This window comes from Falco cherrug, chromosome 6, assembly GCF_023634085.1.
Source record: "Falco cherrug isolate bFalChe1 chromosome 6, bFalChe1.pri, whole genome shotgun sequence".
Classification (NCBI taxonomy): domain Eukaryota; kingdom Metazoa; phylum Chordata; class Aves; order Falconiformes; family Falconidae; genus Falco; species Falco cherrug.
This window is the reverse complement of record NC_073702.1, coordinates 65,244,042-65,267,250: the sequence shown is the minus strand read 5'-3', so window position 1 is coordinate 65,267,250 and position 23,209 is coordinate 65,244,042. Positions and strand designations below refer to the sequence as shown.

At 38.1% G+C, this 23,209-nt stretch overlaps 1 protein-coding gene across 2 annotated transcripts in view; it reads right to left on the bottom strand.

Moving 5' to 3' along the window:
• Window positions 1-347: 347 nt before the first annotated feature.
• Window positions 348-23,209, bottom strand: part of SLC22A16 (solute carrier family 22 member 16) — a 34,790-nt gene continuing 11,928 nt past the window's right edge. Inside the window, exons 2-8 of one of the 2 annotated variants that reach the window (XM_055714683.1) lie at window positions 14,737-15,213; window positions 12,067-12,184; window positions 9,657-10,206; window positions 7,638-7,765; window positions 7,139-7,248; window positions 6,542-6,641; window positions 348-1,453 (exon numbers count right to left, since the gene is read on the bottom strand). In XM_055714683.1, coding sequence (XP_055570658.1) covers window positions 1,241-1,453; window positions 6,542-6,641; window positions 7,139-7,248; window positions 7,638-7,765; window positions 9,657-10,206; window positions 12,067-12,184; window positions 14,737-15,213 — 1,696 coding nt within the window. In that variant the 3' untranslated portion in view covers window positions 348-1,240. The remainder of the gene's footprint in view (window positions 1,454-6,541; window positions 6,642-7,138; window positions 7,249-7,637; window positions 7,766-9,656; window positions 10,207-12,066; window positions 12,185-14,736; window positions 15,214-23,209) is intronic. The other variant, XM_055714684.1, reaches the window with a different exon arrangement.

The window sequence follows — 23,209 nt, the reverse complement described above, 5'->3', positions numbered from 1 at the left end:
ATAAAAGTAGCAGCCAGAATGATGGATCCCTGTCTACCAGTTTTCTGTGGTCCACAGTCGTAAGGCAGAATCACGCACCAGCAAGTAAATGTTGATGCACAGATGAGGTGTAGCAACCGTGGGACATTTACAGACACTGACTAAAACTACTGGAGTAACAGGTAACTCTTCTACTATCAGTGTCCTCCAGCCACCATTTAAAAAATTATATTCTTCTAATTGACTTTGAGTGGTATAAGGGAAAAATGAGCTACAGACAGCTGATCTATGAGAAAAATGGTGTGTAGATACCATGTCTACTAAACATTCATTAATACATAAGACCACTTCTGTGCAGAGAGCCTGAATAAGACCCATATACCATTTATTCTTTTTCACTGAGGACTGAGGTGGTCTTGATGGAGGCATTTGGCAAAATTGCTAGTGTAGCTCTTAAAAGTTATGAAGAATCTGATGCTAGATCTGAGCTGAAATAAGTGAGAAGGGGAGCAATGAAGTAACGGTCTGGAATGAATACAACTTTCAAAGGCATCAGGCATTTAAGTTAGTGAGACAGCAGAAGATCCAGTGAACATTTTTTTCTAAACCACTAATAAAAATATATTTGCCATTCAACAGAATGAATATCCAAAACTATTTGCACATTTTACAAATTTAGTATTATTTTTTCAGTTGGAAGGTATTCCACAGAATACCTTCCTGTTAGCAATAGCATCTTTTCTAGTAGAAAACTTGAAAAAAAAAAGAATAAATTAGTTTAAAATTATTGATATGACTTGAAGCAATGTTAAGGCTTCCCTCTTGAATTACAGCTGTCTGAGTTTACTGTGTTTTGAAGTCTGAAGCTTGTAACTGTCAGCAGCAACAAGACAAGAGTAGACAGGGCACTTTGTGGTGGGTTTACAAATCTAACTGCAGAAAATGTGAAGAAAAGAATTAGCATATTTTTTACATATCAGGTAGGTTCCAACATTTAGAGTAATCATTCCAACGGGTCACAGCAAGTCAGATAGGTCTTCTAAATTCTGGGTAAGTTTGACAAGGGATCTAGAAATCCTATCAAATTTTCTGCAGTACCTCAGTCAAGTGGAAAAGGTTATATATACTTTCTCTATTGAAAAGGCAAGACTGGATACGAAGTAAAAGGCACAGATATTATAGAACAGTCACATTTCTTGAATAAAAAGATCTTATAAATTAGATAACAATTACAATCGGGAACAGGCATTTTGTTGTTGCTTTATTTCTCAGTGCTGACTGTTTCTTGACCAAACATCTCTATCTTTTCTAACGCTGCACCACTGTGTGCTGGAGGAGTCTTTTCTGAACAGCTTTTCTTGTTTCTTCCCATTTCTGTAGCTTCCACCAAAGTATTAGTCAATGGTTTTCCCAGTGTTTCTGGAAGCATTAGTGTTAATATTCCACTCAGAAGAGCCATGATTCCAACAAGCAACTAGAAGAAATAAACAGCAGCTGTAAAGGTAGGAATGTCTTTCAAGTTACGTATATCTTTGATCTTTGCTTGAGAGTACATTTAAAATAAAGCACAAGGAACTCTAATGTAAAGCAAAGGATCATAAGTCTTAAATGTTGACTGTATAAAAGATCTGTCTTTTTTTGCTGCATAAACGAAAGACTACGCAGCAGGATTAATAAAGAGCAAGTGAAGTATTCTGTTCACAAGTGATCAATACAGTGCAAGCAGGAATAATTCTATTTGAGAAAACAATACATATCTTAATTTGGTATTTCTACTATCAGGTATGTATTTAAGAACTGGTTCTAGGATTGCATACGTTTCTTTCTACATGCATGTTCACAGGGCTACAATTTCCCTGCCACCTGTAGTCTCAATTCGCACTCCAGCTCCTGAACCTATTCCCCCTGTACCTGTGTTCCTGTTCCTCCTGCACACAGCCAGATCAGAATTTCTCAGTGCAACTCATTGGCCTGGAGCCACAAAAGTGCACAGCCCTGCTCAGGAGAGCTCTCTAGCAAATAACGAGCTAGCTGTCGACAGGAATACTTTGCTAAACTCAGTTTCAAATTGCTGTTAGGGGTGCAGGCATCTACTGACATTTGCACTGGGATCACATCTTGGATTTGTCCATGATGTACACAGTTCTGTAACAACAGCTTACTTCAGCAGCAGTGCAAGGATCAGGATCGTGTGGGGTAGACACAGAAATACAAACACTCCATGAGTACCTTTTATTTCCCTTCATTTCTGTGTCTCTTGTTCAATGAAAACAATTCATACTTTCCTCCTTTGAAGTACAGAACCGCATTAAAACCCTGACATTCTTCCAACACCAGGTTATAAATGACACAAATCTGTTTTCAGAAATGCTTCCACACAGTACATCGTGCCTGGCCTCAGTGTTTTTCCATTTTATGACTGTGCACTTTAATACTGTATTATCCTTATCTTGCCGTATGCTGATTCTCAGATCTGTCCTGTTTGTTTAATATTTTCTTTCCAAGTGTGAGGGAACATTTGGAATTACTATGCCTAGGTCTCTTACACAGAGCTTGAGACAAGAACTGGCCAGCTACCATCTGCAGCTAAGCCAGACTTTCTCTTTAAGTCAGAAAGGTGCTTTAAAATTGGAATTCTCCATGTAACCTTGAACAGTGCTATTTTCATGCACATGCACCATGCTGCTTTTGCTTCTCTCTCCCCTCCAAAAGAGGACAGCTTGCCTCAAGCACTCTTTTGAGAAGCAGAAGTCACACTGCTGCATACACTCCTCTTTTTGCACTTGCATTAAATACAGAGGCTTACAAAACAAACAATTGAGCAAAATACTGTTGAATAGTACAGACTACAGTGAAAATAAAAGTAATGCTCTTACTATGAAAAAAAAAAAGCCCAGCAGTAATAGGAAAAGAGGAAATGGCACTGAGTAGCAGACTGAGGGAAATTCCTGTAGACATATATATTTGGCAGAAGTGATATTTAAACACATATTCCAAAATATTGAAGTCTCACCTCTGAGTGTCAAAACTCTTCTCCACTATTAAAACATGATTTTCTGTCATGGCAAGAGAGTACGAATTGACACATGGCAGCTATTCCACTGTAACCTCTTTTATGCACATCTTTCAGGCTGTCATAAGTTTATATTTGAGTATATTGAGGGCTGTAAAAGATACTAAAGCTTACGGACATCCATACATCCAGGGTTTATGAGAACAGGGTCACTACTGATGCCCAAAAGAACAAGATTAAAGTAACACTGTGTGCTTTGAGTATGTGTGTCTTCTCTGTTTCAGTAGTCTTTTAGACATTTTGTATTCTTCTCATGTTTTCCTTCCTCTTGAACCTACCTTTTATTCTCCTGCAAACTCTCACTATTCTGTAAGCGTACATGCCACCATCTTTCCTGTCTTTTCATCTCAGCTCTCTTAACTCTATTCCATCACGTGTTAGGTTTTTTTTCAATGTGAAAGCTGCTGCATGCCAACTAATTCAGTGTGTTTCCCTTCTTTCTGACCCTACAAAATATTCCCTATGAAAGAGAGAACATGAAACAACTAAGTCACAGTATATTAATGAAAGGACTTCTCAGATATCATCTACTTTTTCAGGGGCAGTAACCACACTTATCAATGAAGTTATTTACATTTAGTCGAAGCAAGTCTTCTGCAGTCTTACCTTGGCTTACTTCTTCATTAGCATCTGACATAAATTAGCCCTGTGCTTGCTCATAACACTTGTGTATGTTTTGTATGTGTGTACTATTTTACATATATAAAATATGTATTCTTTATTTATATTATGGAGTATGTTCTTCTGATATAGTCAATGAGTTAAATGCTTATGGATTAAAGCGTACATACTATTGTACGAAGTATTTAAGTATGTTTAAGCTCCATTGAAGTTAATTTGACAAGAGTACCTGCTAAAATTCATTGCTTTTTCAGGGTCTTAATTTGAAATCTGACTTTCTGCTTAGTCAAACTCTCAAAGTATTCCCCAACACTTCAGTACAGCCAACAGTTTCTATCAGCTACCATAAAAAAACCTTCAAAAGAAGATTTCCCACCATTTTTCGTATGTCTTCCTCCCTACCTGGAACAACAATTTTTATTTCATAGGGGTCCAAGACCAAGACTTAATATATTCACTCTAGAACAAAAGATAATTGGAATTAAATATCCCTACAAAATAATACTTTTACTTCTGAGAACAAATTATTATTATAGTCTGCTATTTATATTTATATCCACATCTGATGGCTCTGAACAAATCTAAAATTTGATCTTATGTACAGAATTCCTACTGCAACAAAAAAAAAGTGAAATTTTGTCCTGAAAATCCACTAGTATTAGACACAGGATTTGCATTCATGTAACTTTACTGACCTCAGTGGAGGTTTTTTTTTAATTTATAAATTATGGTTTACCTGAGAGAAAAATCAAGTCTATTAAAGGGCTACTGTAATGTAATTCTTAACAGATGAGAAACAGAAATAGGTTATACATGGAGCAGTTGCTTTACTCTAAGTTTTCTAGAAAGCTGTCACAGAGAAACATACTTAGCAACTTATTCAAGATTTATAGGCATTCAAATAAGATGCTTGCATTACTCACAGGTGGCGTTAACTGTACACGAGGCAGACTGTCAAACAAATAGCAGTAGTAACTGATTGACAGTGTGTGGTGTGTACAATAGATCAACATGATACCAGCTTACTTATAAACATAATCCATTTAATTTCATTTCCAGTTCAAAACATGACCTGAAACTTGGCACACTGTGCTCCAACTCAAGACAAGCCTATTTAATAAACTGACAGATGTTTTGTAACAGAAGCTAATAATAAAAACATATTCACTATGAGCTACTCCACAACTCTACAAATACCCTGGATAGTTCTTTGTACACTGAGACTTGTTCATAGCTGAAAAAATTCCTCCGTTTATGCTGCCATTTGCACTGTTCTCCAGCATGTTTGAGCATTCCCCATCTTATGGTTTTAACTGCAGCACTTCTGCACAGATAAAGCTTATCTCAGCCAGTAAAGGCAAAACACTGACAAGAGAAAAAAAATGTTCTCCCATGACCACCCTGTTGTGCAAATGTTTCTTTGTCTTTTCTGGGATGGTATCTTGGTTTGTATGGGGCCATTATTAGGAAAGAAAACATTTTTTAGGACCTTGAGGGAATAAATTAATTTGTGGTCTCCTTCATCCTCTTAATTTCCATCCAAAACAACTGCAAGCAATTAATTTAAATAATGAGTTCCCAAGAATTCCTTGAAACCAATCTCTAGCATCTATAATTGAAGATTTTGTAGTTGCAAAATCAAAGGGACACAACGCCAATTTTTCAGGAAATTCCACTGTGGTATACAAAATTAGAGTAGGAATCCAGGTTAAAGACACATCCCATTACATTTTCACCTTCTGACATGTATAATCTACATATAAAATTGGTGTGCTAGTCACAGTGAATTCTAAGGGGTATCTGAAAGAACTGTTTTTTAATCATTATTAAACTCTCCTCTACTTAAAGCTTTAATATAAACTTTGTAATTCCTTCTGTTTTTACGTGTATGGGTATAAATTATCCTTCAGGGGAAAAAAGGGATTGAATAGCTGCAGGATTTCGTAACAGAAATATAATGAAGAAATGTAATGAAATACGATTCATCTGTGAGCAGGAAACACATTAAATATTTTGTCCAAAATGGACCTGAAGCTACATAATGCAGACAAAATGCTTAAAGTGCAGGAAGGAATGATCCCACCTCTGTTTTCCTGGGGCAACTGGTGGTAGAAGACAAAACTTAATGGTAGTGTGACTTGGAACTACCTAGAAGTAGGATGTGCTTAATGAACTCAAGGTTCTGTTGCTTGTCAGTCACAGTGAACCTCATCAATATACCACTTGCTTCTCTTTTTCTATCTCACAAATTATTTTTTCAGTTCTTGGAAATGAAAAACATGAAAAGGGAGCTTTGGGACAGCTGTAAAGACCAAGTACCATAAGCATAAGACATTCCTAATCTTTTGGAAGGCTATTCCAAAGATGCAACGTCCCAGGAAAGCCATGGAAAAGATTAAGGATTAATACAAGAGAAAATAGCCACCAATGGTGAATTCCAAGAATGGAAGGACTATGCCTTTGAAAAAGGGTAAGAATAAATCAGGAGCATGGTCAAGAACTGCTAGGCCTGCAGAGGAAAATATGGACTAAGACACTTCCTAAACGTTACATGGTAGATGAAGCGTATTTTTATGGAAAATGTTTTTATCCATTTCATACTAGGATTCAGTGCGTAAGTATTTTTATCTTCTTCCATCATAAAATCATTGCAGAAGCTTTCAGTGACTCAAAGTCTCCCTTTTGCTTCACCTGCATATTTTTAACAGTATGAAGCTACTTATCTTTGAGACTTAAAATTTAGAACAAGAATGGTTCACTCAATTTCCTTTTCAAAATAAAAGTTCAGAGCTTTTGATTCCTGAGAAAACAAGTGATATATACACCTTTCCAAAACCAGAAACATTCACTGTTGAAATAAATACTTACAAGTGGCATGAAAATCCAAACACTTCTCAGATACACACAGAAAGGAGCAACCACACTTCCTACACGGCACATCATGCTTCCACTTCCAACAGCAAGTGATCTACACATAAAACAAAGACTCTGATAAGAATTCTGGCAGGTAAAGGAAACAATTAGAAATGCACAGACACTTAAAACATCAGTAGGACATGTCTTTAAGCAATTATGCTAGGAAGCTATTGCTACACCAATGTAAATTTATATTGCAGTGAAGTTCAGTCGTTTCTGTAATCAAGATTAAAAATATAATCGTCATTCAGTATAGAACACAGGATGAACAACCAGGATTTTTAAGAAAGACATAAATAATGTTGAAAAGAGTATTCTTCTAGTTCCCCAATGAAACCAACCAGTGCACATGGAATGAAAAAATAAATAAAAATTTCTGGTACAGCTAAACACTAGACAACTAAAGCACCCGAGGAACTAATCCCACCCCAAGTCTTTCAGACCACTACCACTGATGCCAAGAGTTGCTAGATATGGTGCAGCAGCACAATAAAGGAAAGGAAAGAACAGCAAAGTAATGAAAAATACATAACTGGCAAAAGTTCTTACCTTACAATTGTTGGGTACAGTTCTGCTGTGTAGAGATATATAAGGCCAAATGCCACACCTATTGAAAATTTTCCAGCCATATTTGCTAAGATAATTGATATATTGAAATCCTGTTGAAAGAGAGCACAAATAAATAAATTACCAGAAAATAACACTATCCCAAACCTAACATAAATCCTTCACAAGTTGTGACTTTTTTCAACAATAAGCAATATTTAATGCTTCTGTTTTAAAATTGGTCTCAATGAGTAATTAATGTCCATATCACTTTTTACCAGTCCTGGTTCACTGAAGTCCTGGGAACATTTTACAGGTGACTCCAGCAATGACAGTGAAACCTGTACTGACAATACAGAAACCTATCTTAGACTGGCAGCTACAATTTAAAAACAGCCTTTAATCAACTACATGATTTAGAAACAGCAGCTGCATCTACAGACTTAAGAGCCTTTAAAATAAATTTCTACTATAGCAACACTTTCAACAATAAGTGACTAACCTGAGGTATGAACATAATTAAAACACAGATCAGTGCACTTAAAATAAGGAACGGAATGAGTGTGTTTCTCCTTCCCAGTTTGTCCATCCCAATGCAAGCAATGATATAGCAAGGCAACTCCACAGCACCTGTCAGTATGAAACCATTTAATTTTAGGTCATGATTACTCATAGTCATAACTCTAACTTCCTCTTTACGAGTATTAGTTTAATCTAGTGGATAATAAATAAGTGAAATCTAGAGATAACCAGTGTGTTGGGCTACTTCACTTGGCAACAGAAATGGTGACAGAAGTAGAAAACATGGCCTAAAATACGGTAGTGGGGGATGGAGAGGGACAAGGGAAACAGCTTTCACAGCACAGAGCAGTTTCAGTTCTCTTTGAGGTGGAAAATTACAGAAAACAGCAAGGCCACCGTCCTGGTTTTATGACACTGGCACTTGTGACTGAAAGCTCTCAAATTGCTGCTCTTCTGCTACAGGTATTTTTACATCTACAGTTTAAGCATACCCACAAGGAATACTGCTAGTGTCGCACAGACACACCTTTCAGGATTTGCCAGCTTCCACCTGGACACAGAACTGAAGCCACAGGCCCCCAGCTTCAGCCCCAAATCACCCCAATGTAAAAGGCAAACAAGGTCCCTCCAGGTCCGGTTTTCTGAGTCAGCTCCACAAATACAGACTGTGGTTCCAGCTTTCTCTCTTCTCCACTAAAAAGAGGGCAGCTGCTTATTATATCCCACTCTTACTCAGATTGTCTCTTCCTAATGTCTCTTTCCAGATAAAAACTTCTGCAGCTCCAAAAGAACTGGTGTTTGGCTAGGACTGTTCACAAACCCTGCGTAAACATGATTTGCCCCTAGACAAATTATATGGAGCCTAAGCCAGTTTGGACATGTTTTAAACCAACTTGCTCACGAAGAATACTACTATGTCCAATGTAAAATCATGGAAGAACAGAAGATACAGCCCTGAACAAATACACTGCATTCCTTTACTAAGCACATATAGTATGTCAATACATCTGTAATATTGGGAAACAATCTTTTGGGCTTGTGTTGGTAAAAGCAGGCTGCAATTATTCAGTATTTTTAAAAGAGGTGGATAAGGGAATATACGCACTGTACTCCACCGTAAGAGCTTAGGTATCTGTGCAATACTAGCATCCGCTCTTCAACACATCAGTCTACCAATATACTATAATACATGACAGCACAAGCTGAATTCCTGAGAGCCCCAGTCCTTCTGAGTGCTTATGTACATGAACAGTCACATTCACTTTACTGAGAGTACTCAGTCGCATAAAGCAAACTGCATGACTTAATTCTTTGCTGGCTCAGAGCTGCATGCCTGACCCGGAGTCTTCTGAAGCCAATGGAATATTTCCACTGATCATGACAAACTTTGGATCAGGCCTTGAATGCACTGAGCTGCCTTTATAAACAACTTACATACCAGAGGAAGATTACAGTCAGATTGACAAAATTAAAAAATACAATTAAATTAAAAATACACTTTTGAGAAAACTAAAATTAATCTTGCTTCTGAGAATTATGAATCTATTTTCTACACAGGCAGGCTCAATACCTCATGACTGTAAGCGATTAAAAGAATAATTTTCTTCTCTTGTTTTCCTAGTTTGTGCCTTTAACAGAGCCTTGTGAATTTTGTGTTGGTGGTCTGCTTCCCTTGGTGTTTGTGTGGATATGCAGGGCAAAGCGGAGACAAGCAGAATATAGTTTTACAATCACAAAGACAGATGGAGAATTTTGTACACCAAAAAATGTTAAATTCTTCTTTTTTTTTTTTCTTTTTTTTTTTTTCCAGAAACAGTGAGATTTGGAGTAAATGATTCTCCTGTGTTAGTCAACTTTATGAAGACTTAGCAAGAAACTTTTTGAACAAGGTTCATAATTGAATGAACAAAGTTAAAACATTTGCTGTCAAATCTATAGACATTTCTAAATGTTATGCTCTAGTTCTGTCATAAACAGAATAAAGTACAAAAATATTTACCTATGAGAAAGAGGTTTAAATATTCATTGCCTCCTAGACTGACAGAACTGAGGGAGAAGACGTAGTACCCCAAGCTCCCAGTGAACCAGATCAGCCAGACTGTGATGGTCCTTCTTGCAATGTGCCAGTTACAAAAGAGGTCTAAGATGTTGTGCTTCTTTGTTGAGGATGCGTCATTGTCACCCATTCTGCCACTGACTAGATCATCTTGTTGGACCGAGCGCAGTTCAGAAACTCTGCAGGGAGTGCTCACTTTATTCCATCTTGCCATTATATTAATTACTTTTTGTGCATCTTCATATCTTTCCTCTGACAGAAGCCAAAGAGGTGTTTCTGGGAGCACCCAGCAGCACAAGACAAAGGGAAGAGTCGCTATGGTGAGAAATATCTGATAGACCCACCAGGTCCGAACCAAAAATCCCACGAGTGCCACAACCATAATTCCCATAGCAAAAAAAGCATGGACATGCATAGAAGCCCAGGTTCGTGCTTTAATGCCAACAAATTCAGTCACATAAACAAAAGCCACAACCAGATAGCCACTTGAAACCTGGGGGGGGGGGGGGAGGTGAGAGAGAGAGAAAAAAAAAAAGTGAGGTTTGTATCTACTCTCCTTGTGCAGCAGCAGTAAAAACAATCAGCTAACTGTTTCACATTTGTGTGTGCTTAATTGCCACTGCACTGGCATATCCCACACTGACATAAAAAAAGGTAACCCTGAAAACAAAGCAGATGGAGAAAAAAATTCACTCAAACCTTCAGACCGCCTGGACACTGTATTTAAAAATGTGAAGTGATTTTGGATGCTTCTCTGTAGTGGGAAGTGTCTTGTAGCCAGCAAGAGACACCTGAAAAAGAGCCTAATTTGCTGATGTCACTAAACCCTTCAGCTCCAAAAATCAGGTCTCTTAATGACACTGCAAACTGGATGCTTCAGAAAATGAGGTCCCCTGAAGTAACTGCCACTTCTGAAAGTCTTCACCTTGGTTTTTAGGTAGACTATTAATAATCTGTATGTCAGGGAACTGCAAACTTACTGAGAATTACCTTCCTCACTTCATAAATTATCCCATCAAATCAATTTTTTACAATGCTGGAAGAGAATCTCATATATATGGTTATAGGTTCTCATACGTTATCTAGCGAATGCAATTACTGGCATGTTCTGCATTACAGTATTTCTTAATTGAATATATATATATATATTTCAATTTCTCTAGGAACAGTCAAACTCTTGGTATCTTAAAACATTTCAAAACACAGCTAGAAAATGCAGACTAGAAAATATTCCACTATATCACTTTGATTAATCAATGTTCTGGTTAAAAATATTCCAGTTAATAGTCTCTGATTCTGAGCCCCCTGAACCTGATACGAACGCTGTGCTGATCTCAGTGGCATACAGCTAGAGCTTTAGACCTCCACCTTGCACGTCAGTCCCAGCGGGCAGTAAAAACCTACACCACTCGTCTGGTCAGAGCTTTTTGCTTTTCTAAACTGCTCGGCCCCCAGCATCAACAGCCAAAGGAGTCAGCAGAGGGGCTCCTGTTGATCTCACTGTTCAAGGCTGAAATGCCCATGCAGTTTTTCCTGCTAAGACATCCTTCTGAGCTCTGATCAGGCAAAGGAAGCTCCAGGTGCAAGGTCCTGTCCTGACTAATGTGCTGTCAGCAGGAATAAAATAAATTATGTAATTATTTTCAAATTTCTAACGTACTTTAAATGTTATGTAACTTTCTTTGTGATAACATTCTAATTGCTTTATGCATTACATAGTGAAAGACTACAAATATTGTACTTCTGGATTTAAAATAGTAATTTAAAATTGGTTTCTATGTATAAATATTGACACACATATATATAAAAGTACATATTAACACATATACTGGAATACCCCTAAGTACAGTATAAACATCTAGGTGTTAAACATGTCTACCTATGTATTTAGTATTCCAGGTATAGCTTAAGAGACCAAAGAGATGCATGGAAGAGAAAATGTGCATCTCTTCTCCATCACTCAGAATGGCAGAGATGAAAATCATACTTATTATAGATTTTTTATTTTAAGAAAAATATACTCAGTTTCTAACAACAGGAAGAAATGCAATGGAAGCTGCAATGCAGAACCCAGAGTTTGCTGCTCACACTTGGTATTTAATTACCAGTCCAGCAGAGGTTGGGATGGAGGAAGCACCAAACACTGCTTCATACAGACGCTTTCTATTATTTCAAAGAGGAAAAGTGCTGTGGTCCAAGAACATTCAGATTCCCCCTGCTCTGCTGAAATAAGTGCAACAGAGGGGGCTTTAGAATAATGAAGTAGGGGAGGAAATAATAACAAAAGGGAGGTTTTCCTGAGAAGGGACAGGAAATGACACAAAAAAGAGCCAGGGTAAACATCCTTTCTTACCATAGCAAGGAGAAAGCGCACAATCACGAAACTGTAGTAGTCAAATGTGAAGGCCACTGCGATGCCAAATACAAACTGACCAGCACTTGTGAACCATATAACACGTTGTCTTCCCAGTCTGCAAATCACAGCAGTAATAAAATTATGAATAACCATAACCATTCCATTAAAATACACCCTGCAACTCCAGAGAGCCTGTCTGGAAGTGAGTCTGAAAATATGTAATACTTTCACTCACCACAGAAACTCTGGTTTAGTTGCCCATATTAATTTTTTGGTAATTCCAACTTCCAAGAAAAAAGGAAGTTCCTGTGAACAACAGAACTTCCATTTCACAATTCTTGGCTAGAAGCAACGTGCAGAAGTGTGCATTACATATGTTCACCTCCAGTTCCAAGTTTTAACTTCTACATAACTAATCTGCAAGTTTACTCTTGTCTTATTTATGAGGACAGTAGGTAAGACTTGCTTTTTGAGATATTTCATATTAAGTAACATGTATTTAATATTTTCTAACAGAAGTTAGCTGTGATAACACATGCCACCTCTTGCCAAAGTAACAACCGATTTGGATAGTAATGAAAGGCTTCTGTAACATATCTTTGTCCAGTTATTTAAATTATCTAATAAATGACAATTACATAGTTTCCTTGATTTTTCTGATTGCATCACAGCACACATGCATGTATATACAAACACAGAAATCCAGGAAGCTAGCATACTAACAGCAAAAAAATCACGTCAAATACTAGCTTCCCATCAACAACATAGTAATTCCCATCATAAAAGAAGGGCATTTAGTAAAAAGGAAGTTCTATTTGTTTATCTTCTTCTGGTATCTCAAGGAGAAAATATACCAAGTAGAGCCAGTTGTCCTTAAACAAGTCAGCATATGCTACCAACACAAAGCTCACCTGGGGGAAAACCTAGAAATCGGCAACAGATCTACAAGACTCCATGGAGGATTATATTCTAGCTACAAATGTTCTGTAATACAACATGTGTGGAACCACTTTTCTTCCCCGATAATATCCTCTTGGACTCATTATCTACTCCACTGCAAATAGCTTCTCATGGATGTGGGTATCACGTTTAGACAGAGGGTTTGAGGACTTTCAGGGGTGTGGGCTCATTTGTTGGTTTTTCTCCGTGAGTATTTGGTACGACATGAAACCAACCATTTTTCTCCAGCCTTGAGCTGGAGTCATGCACATTTGGTCTCTGCTCCCTGTCCGAAGAGATCCTAGTGATTCCTAGCTGTCGGAGCTCTTCTGTTGAGAAATCTGTTAACTGGGAATGGGAGGAATCCACAAACTTATTTCCCACCAGCCAGGATGTGTCAGAAAATAATCAGTTATGTGTTTTAAAAGCCAAATTAAAAAAAAAATCATCTTTATTTTTTCATTCCCATGTTGTAACTGTCACACCATAGTGTCGTGCTAATAAAGGAAAATCAGAAAACAATATGCTTGGTCTCCTTTTTCTGCTTATACTGTTAACTGTGGGATAAAATGTTACCCTCTACCTAACAGAGCTGTTAATCAACAAGCTCCTTTATGGAAAGAGATAAATAACACTAAACTACCCTTCAAAGCAAAACACAGGTACAAAAATTGCCTGAGACGAAACCAATTACAACATAGCTTAGGCATTTGACTCTCATACGTATAGAAAGGCATGGCTGGGCATTCTTCTGAGGTAGAAATACATATGTTTCTGTTGAGAGAGAAAACAGGATACTGACATAAATCCTGGATCTTACTGTTGCTTCTGAGTCCAGCTCTGATGCTGGATCTCAGTATGTGATCTGAGATAACATCCAGGGAAGAAGTGTCGGAGGGGAGTGGGCTGAAGGACAGCCTTGGCATCGTGAGCAAAGGACTGCTTGGGCTGAGTACCTCCACAGACTGACTCTCCTCATGCTCAAACAGAACTTTGTACGTGCTAGTAAATAAGTGAAACTACAGCACAGCTCACTGACAACCATTTTTCCTCCTATCTGTACTAACCTTCAAGAGACTGAAGTTTGAGCTAACCGTTCAGGGAAAAACTACAACTGGACAGCAAGAAAAAACAGTGTATAGGTGTTTATTTTAAGAATGTGGGGTCCGACCAAACCCTGAAAGCCTCTGCATCAGCCCCACAGAGCTGTATTCATGACAAAGGTTAGGAAGTCTGTGATTTTAAAATACATGGTGTTTTTAACCTTCCAGTAGCCCTTCAGCTCTCTATCACATCCAGAAATAAAAATCTGTGTTTCCATGAGGAATCTCTCCTCATGGAAAATGCGGTGAAAATCTACTCCCAGGTTTACTGTTGCTATTACTACTAACTATTTCTGTTCCTGTGGAAAAATAATAATAAAAAACATTCTAAGGGCAAATACGAGCTGTACAGAGCAATTTGAGAGATCAAGGCCTAGAACAATGGATGATATCAAGTAGGAAAAAAACTCTAAAAGCGAATGATTTGCGAGTACATTTAAAAATTAGTACTTGCTATTGGGAAAAGAAATTGAGTTAAATGCATTTGTGAACAAAACAATAACCAGACCTCCTGACCTGTGCATACATAATTATGACTACAAAATGAACGAGCACAACAAAACAGGTAGATACATGTTGAGTTACTGCAGTCTGAAGCTACAGTTCTCAGAGGATAGCACTTTACCTGTCAGCAATGTCACCAAAAATCACTGCTCCAATCAAGACTCCAAGCATGAATGTAGGCTGGATTAATTTTGCAAGCCACTCTCGGTCACAGACCAGATCCCACTGTGTAACAACAGTGCTTTTCCACTTTGTGTCATCATAGAGAAATCCATCAGAACAAGAAAATAAGGACTTGTTGGCATTGTATTCATATGCCAGATCCAAACTGACTTCTCGTTTGGACCTGCTGCATTGGTTAAGTTCCCAGATTTCTCCATTTTCCAGCTGGACTACAATGTAATCTTCTGTTGATGTCCATAGTGTCCAGATGTCCTCTAAACTTGATTCAGAGGAGTTGTATAAAAGAACACTACTCACATTTCCAGGGATCCCACATACAAAGTTAGGGGTAACAGCCATGAACACAGATGCTAAGTAATGGATACCACATGACATAGCTTGAAAGACAGATGCAAAATAAACAAATGCTTGAAATCTGTAAAGGGAAAGAAAAAAGTTTACTGAAGAAAAGCCCCTCTATACATGTTAAAAAACCAAACCATAATTATTTTTCTGGGATCAGTATATAGAGACATCATTAGAGTCTCTAATAGTGCTGCTTCAATATTAGCTAAGCCCTGCAAGAGACCAAAGATGAGAGAAGATCCACAGAATCTATTGTCAGGAAATAAATGTTCCTCTTCATCATGTGTTTAGCCATACACAGAGAAGATCGTTTTAGAAGAAACAATTCTGAACTTAACCACTTTGTTTGAAGCAACCTTCCACCCTCCAATTCTTTGTAGTACATCCCCTCAAAATAAGGCTTTGGATTACTTGAGTGGTTTAGAAAAAACCCAAAATGTTGCAACCTCAGGTTCTGAGGGATAGAGATATGCACATCAAATAAAACAAACCAACCACATTACACCCTTCATTTCACCTAATTGTATCTATGTATTCCATCTATCTTCCATCTCTATTGCCTTCAGCAGATAAAGAGAGAATACATGGAGACACATGTAGTGGAAGATAGAATCTGAACAGTGTGAAATGTTTTGTACCAAAACATAACTGTAAACAGGGTTGGGTTTTGGCTTAAACAGGGTGTGCAGTTATCCATTAAAGATTGTATCATAAAGAAAACATGGTAAAAGAATATTTCATGCGTAGGCTGAATTTTGGCATTTTAAAAGCTTTTAAAACATGCTTGAGGTGCAAGTAAATCTTTGTATATAAATTGCACATGCATTCTGAATGTTGAAAAACTTGCAGTGAACCGTAGTATCACTGCAAATTGTAGACAGTTTCTGATAATCTAAGCATAAGGAGTCTTTTCCTCAATTAAATGTTAAAATTATGCACGTAACTAATACAATGTCTGTTCAGAAAAAAACAACACAGCTTTGGTTTCTCCTCCACTTTTTATTTCCTGAAGACAAATCAATTGCACTAATTTGAAGAAGCATTCAATGAGCCTCTATATATACACCCGTCCTGCAGCATGTGGTGGGTCTTGATAGTATGAAACAAAAAGCAGCATTTTTTTTAAATTGCCAGAGGCTATCTCTGCTGAAGTTATAGGAAATGATGCCTAAAAAACAATTGCCTTGAAATGTCATGTGGGAAAAGTCAGAGCAATTCCAATTCCCTAGCAAATGTGACTTCTAGATCACCCCTCTCCAAAATGTATCTAATATAGCCTTTAATTCCCATAATAAAGAATGCAACAGTACTTAGCCTAGTACTTTTAAATCATCTATCATCACAATTTCTAGTAAATTCTAAACTATCTATAACCAAAGTATTTAAATGGAATTTGTTGGATACATTGCCTTCATGTCCAATTAGCTTTTCCAATTAAACAGTTCTCTTGTATAACCTAACTCCATTCATCATCCTCATTCTCCTCTGCCTTTTATCTTGTGATTCTCATTTCCTTCCTTGGTAAATGTAGACCCAGTTGCCTATCCTGCCTTTCCAATAGCACTGTTGCTGTTCAGATGCAGCACTGTCTATCCCTCTTTCTCTTGACAACAGTTCTGTTGACTTTCCCATAGCAGTCTGAGGAGAGGGTTGAATTGCTAAGCCCACCATGGCAGTTCAAAAGCTGGCTCCACTTCCCTCTTGAAGACATTGCAAGGCAATCCTCACACAGGTGCCATGCTGCTCTTCCCCAACAAACCTTGTGAGCGATATGGTCAAGAGAAACTGAACTTAACCACAGCATGCCTTAAGTCTGCCAATCCCCTCTCAACAGAACAGCTTCTTGAGGTCTAAGTAGCTAGCCGTAAATCGAAGCAAGGCTAAAACAGCTCTGAAAGGCTTTTGGGCTACCTTGGACCACAAAAAGACAAAGGTTACTCCAAAATGTACTCTTTGTCACCCCAGTAATGCAGACAAATACGGTCAACAACATTTTTCAGCTCTTCTCTAATTTCATTTTAACTGTTACCATCAAAAGACACAAAGTTATTTTACAAATAGGAGAGCAAGACCAAATTCAACAACTTGGGCTATTGTTGCAGTACACAGAATGACTGACATCAGAACTAGAAGACCTCTAGCAAATTAGCAAATTAAAACCCTACAAGCTGTGCAGTTACATCTTCTACCAGCTAATAAAAAGTGGCATACTTGGAAGCACAGTCCCCAGTATTTGCAGTATCTGTCATTATTCATCAGGAAAGTGCAGTGTTAGATAGCCCAGTTTGTATTTCCCAGACAGAGGAAGAATGAAATAATTTCAAACTGCCACACATTCTTCTTGAGTTTCCTAATTAGGTCTCACAGCACAAGAAATATCAGGTTCATCATTTCTCTTCTACCCAGTAAGAGTGAGCAGGAAAAATGTATTTATGCCCCTTCTTGTTTGAGATGCTTGAAAAAAGGTAACAACTTTTAAGCAAACAGACTGAGAAGATGGTATGACCAATGCACTACATTATTTAAAAAAAAAAACAAATCCCAAGAGCATCACCAGAGCTATGAGTTGGATCAGGTCTAGCTAATCTCTGCACTAACTGCTCCCCTGGGAGTTTTATCTTATGTCTTCCTGAACGTCTTGTGATCATACTTCAATAACCATTTTGACAGACTGATCCACTGTCAAATCTTTCTTTTGGAAAGTTTCTCATTAAATCTAATCTTGATGTCCTCCTTTCCAGTGTAAAACTATTAGCAGCTTATAAAACATCCTTGTGCAACCTTGAATAAATTTTCCTTGTCTTTTAGTACTTTGTTGCACAGAATTATCAGTTAACCCTCTCCAGTTACTTTCTAAAACTATATAAATTAGTCCCTTATCCTTTCCTCATTTTTTGTGTCCTATAGAACAATTTCCACCTCTATAAAAAGCAATAAAGGATTTATTTTAAAGAAGTATCTGTGTCATGCCATATTTCACCCATCTTTCAAGAGTTTAACTTAAAACTAGAACTGATCCTTGTAAAAACGTTCTTCCATTTTCAATGTTATGAAGATCTTACTCAGTTTCAACGAAGAAATCGACTCTCTATTATCACTATTTTTCTTACCCAATTTGCATAATCTACACTAAGCAAACACAGGAAGTCAAACAGAATGTCAGACATACATTAATAGACATATTTTATGCTGTTTATGACTTTGTTTAAGAACAAGAAAGCATGTTTTTGCAGCAAAATGGCCATGTTGTTGTAGAATCCTGCAGGATGGATTGCACTGCAGTTTTTAACCTCTAACTGCTCAATAAAAAAGCTGTGGACCAGGAATAAGGGAGAATAAAGCCTGATATGAAGTTAGAGAAGTGTCCGGCAGCACCAGTGGCTGAAGGCATCCCACACCACATTAACAGGCTGCTCCCCTGGCTGTATAAACTATCTACTGTTCTCTCCAGTAAAATTCCACAATGGGCTAGCTAAGACTCTGTGTATATATATAAAAACCACACAAGAAATATCCTGAAAGCCCTCTTTTTCTATGAAGGCAAAATTCATTGCCAACTACAGTAGTGTTGTAACATCATCACGACTGATGCTAGACTGAAAAGCCCAACCTTACGAGTTGCTGAGAATCTCCTGTGGGTAGAAAGAGCTTTTCTTCTAGAAAGATTAGTTGCGCAGAGGTCAGGAAATTTGTTAACTGGCATAGTCACCAAAAAGGGATTAATTAGGCCATTAGTGACAACATACAGAAAGCATGAAATGTACGCAGGAAGGATGATACTTGGCATGGGAGAATACTATAGATGCATTGAACTTGGTTTTCCAGAACAGCTGAAGATTGAAAAGGGACAGAGGAAGATCCAGGCCCAGCCTCATGGTAGACACAGGTTTGCTGGAACAGAGGTTGCGGCAGCAAACAGTGCTGACTGACGAGAACATAAAGCTGCTGCCTGCTCTATTGCTAGCCTGGGATCACTCCCTTTGGACCTTTGGTGCATGAGTTTTATCTCAGCCCTTTTGTGGTGGCCATGTCAATGCTCTTCCCAGTCTTAAAACCCCGGGGCTGCTTCTTGGCCCATGCTCACGTGACAGCTGAGCAGCTTCTCCTCTTTGTAGGAGGCCTTGGTGCTGGGGGGACCACCACTGCTCCTGCTCAGGAAGCCTGGAGCAGCCCCTGCAGCAGGCTGTGCTGGGGCAGGAGGTCACACCAGAACGTATACAGGTCAAACACTTCACTGACCCTGAGGTGCAGCTTAAAGTCTATGCTGTCCTTGCTACCTACCTACTTGTAAATTATTAACTTTTCTCCCAAATTCTTAATTTAAGAACACTGGATTGATAAGAAACTCCTTTATTACTATGCTTAAATCTCTCTATTGCAGACAAACATAATATAATCCTTAAAGTAACCTCACCGAACTCCATTTCAAAAGTTAAATTTCCCTTAAGTTAGAAATACTGCTGCTCATGCACTAAATAGTAAGAACACATCATTGCAGTAGCAATAAATATGCTTGAAATTCACCAAAAGAAAGCAAAGTCTGTGATCTATTTTTCTTGACTGATCTCAAAAAGGGCAGCTTTTAGCAAGGGTATTTTATATGTCAGTTATCTTCACAAGCACACATCAGATTATATAACATATATTGTTGCAAACAGTAGTTTTTAATAACCTATTTCACTTTTTTTTCTTTCTAAAAACACACTTTTTGCATTTTTTAAGATCTGTGAACATGATGACTGTCCTAAAAGGTATGATAATCTCTCTCAGTGTTTTTCCATCTCTTCAGTGACATGCCATGGGAGATAATTGTTTGGCAAGTACATTTCGCCACTCTTGCCAGGAGTGTCAAATATAGAAGTCAAGAAGACTTTGTAGGTTACTGCTCCGGTATAGAGATGCTTAATGCATGCCAGAAGTCAAATGAGCATAAAACTGTCTTCACAAAAGCTTGAGCAAGACACAACATGAAAATGTTGCAGTCTTTCTTGAAATATTTCCATCAAATTTCTTCCCAGTTATTCTTTTTTCAGTTTACAGCTTATAGTAAAAAAGACTTTTAAGTTTTCTAACTCCTCTGCACAAGTTTTAACATCTCACCAGTAAGAAAAGCAACTGATAGTATCATAATGTCAGTATCTGAAGAAATATTCTTCCATAAAGATAATGAACTAGATCTCAGACCACTGTCGTTCTGGCTGTAGTCTCATGATACAACATCTCTGTGACACTGTAAGATCTCTGAGATATTTTCTCCCTTCTCCTTTCCCACTGTTTACTCTTCCCCTGAGACATAGTGCACTCTATGCTCAGTTGTGGTGCTACTTTTTGTGGGACCACTGTGAATTTTATCTGGGAAATGGATCTAACTTGAAAAAAAAGAAGTCAAAATAAATGATGATTAAAAATAATAAACCAAGCCAGATTAGTTGCTTGATCCAATTGATATTGCATCCATGCAAATAGTCAGCACCACTCTATTTGAAAAGTGCTACATCTGGCATGCAAAAATACCTAAAATGGACATTGTCGCATGTATGCTAGAGAATAATTCCCCAGCCTCCAAGTATTTTTACCACTGTCAGTTATTGCAGTGCATAGCAGGGCCGAAACTTGGTGTTAAACACTAATTTTATGTTAAATAAAATATGTTTCTGATATTTGTTTCCTTGACTGTTCATCAAAGAGAGGAAAGGGAAATTACTAGATACTCATCAAAAGCTAATATAAAAATTTTAAAATTCTTTTAGTGTAGCGTAGAGTCACAAGGCTTGTTCTGTGATTAGCAAAAGATTTGTGCAATTCCACAGGTTTTACAAGAGCTATTTTTACTGTTTGTCTTTTCAACCATGTTGTTAGCAAATTGCTTAGTCAGAAAACACAGTATGTTTTTGTTGTGCTGTGCAGACTCAACAGGATGGCTTCAGTGGAAAGAAATTTCCAGATATTTACTATTTCTGAAAGAATTTGTGTTCAAGTAACCACTTTCACCTCTGTATTCCACCCTGGTTGGTTTTTTTTTAATGTGAGAAAAGCCATTCAGCATTCTTTCCACTCTAAACCAAAAAGCTGTGATGCACTTACCCTTACACATTTATTTTTTTTTTTTTTGAGAGGAAAGGAGCTGAATGAGACCTAGGAGCAGTATTTTTGCTGTGGTGCAGAGATGTGGATTTGGAAGCAACCTGAAACATAGAACAGACACGGCCTTATTTGACTTACTAAAAGTGTGACATGTAAACTTCCTCCCCTCCTAAAGGCAGTTTAAACTATGCTAAGACTTGGTCTCAGCCAAGATGGTTACTTCCAGAATTTATTTGCAGAGGCAGCAGATGCTGTGTTGGATATCCATTTTAAATGTACCAACAGCACAGATGCAACAGGAATAAGAAAGTCTATAGGGATCAGAAAGGCCCCAGGAATTATGTATCATCACTGATGACAATGTGTGCATCAACATGCAGTCACCCAACAACAGACAGTTACAAAATAATTCTTAGAATCGTTTAAAAATGATTCTCTGAAGTATTGTAACACTTCTATCCCATTAAACTTACTATGCATGTTTCCCTTTGATTAAGACAAGTTCAGCGTTTGTTCATCAGGGTCAAGAAGAAGAATTAGTTGGCTGCTCATTACTGCACATTTGGTATAACAGCTTAGATGAAGAAAGCAACATCACTGTAAAAATCAAGAATTAGTGCTAATTCAACCAACAGAATTAGGGCCCGTATTTTTCAAATACTCCTCCCCCATTAATGGCACAGTTCTTTGGTTCTGACTAAGTCAGGCACATTATGTTTCTGTCATCACTTGTGACTAAATAATCCAGTTGGTAAACGTTACTGGTTTTCAACAGTTTAGTAGCATAGCTTTCATCTGCAGGCAGCCACACACAGCAGAAAGGGCAGCTGCCATTGAAGGTGCTCAGTGTTCCTTGCTGCTGCTGTACCAAGGATTACTGCCCCTGGGGAGAGCCAGCCAGGACAGTATGTTCACGGCTCAGCCCGTTCAGCCCAACGCCCAACCTCCTGGTCCAACTGACAGCAGAACTGGCCTAGACACAAAGGCTCTGGATTTGCACTCAAACAACCAAGCTACACACACATATTCCACTACTGCCTTTACTGTGAAAGTAACTTCTGGTTGAGGGGGAACACATTGCTGGGAGCGGTAACTATTTCATCGCTGGCACTATATCCACAAGCTTTTCTGCATGTGTAAACTACAAGGGATCTGGAGAAGTCAACAATGGACTTGCAACAGCTGGGAAACATTATAGGTTAGCACAGCTCTTGCACCATACTCTAGGCTCCATAGGTGAAAGGAAGATAACCTGCCATGGAGGGATTCATCTACAGATGGATTATCTAGTGAACAGAGAGATCTACAAAACCTGCCCGCATAACAAATGCCACACAAACTTCTTGCTTGCTTGCTGTGAGGAGAAAATGCAGGTTTTCCCCTTCACATATTTGTATTTTCTATCTTATAACAGTAGAAATAAAGCACCAATAGGGAGAAAAGAAGTGGACATTTAAAATTACCACTAAAAACAACGGTCAAACATTAAATGGTGCACATTAATTTCTACCTTTCTTCTGGTCAGCCTTTTGTTTAAATATCAAAATCAGTATGAAATAATTTTTTGGAATTCTGGTACATTTGCACCCATACTGGTACCAGTAAAGCAGTCCTTGAACCCGAGGCCACAGCTCCAGCTGGGGCTACAGCAGATACCAGTGGAGCAGCGAGCCTTGGGAACAAGGCACTGTGACTGCAACTGCAATTCCAATGCCTTCCAGCGGCAAAGCTGGAGTCAGTCTATTTCATTCTAGTTATCCACTTGTCCTTTCTGCTTTACCTGTGTCAATGGTATATATCAGGTAATTTAATTGAAAAAGAACATGATCATGCAGGTTTTAAGTTATTTAGGTTTCTTTTGGAATTATTTGGATCAGTGCTAAACACGGCAGAGTGGTTACACTTGAACAGCAGTAACACCTCAGGCTCTATACTTGGATGTTCCCATTCCAGGAAGAGCATTTTAATAAACATCAACCATT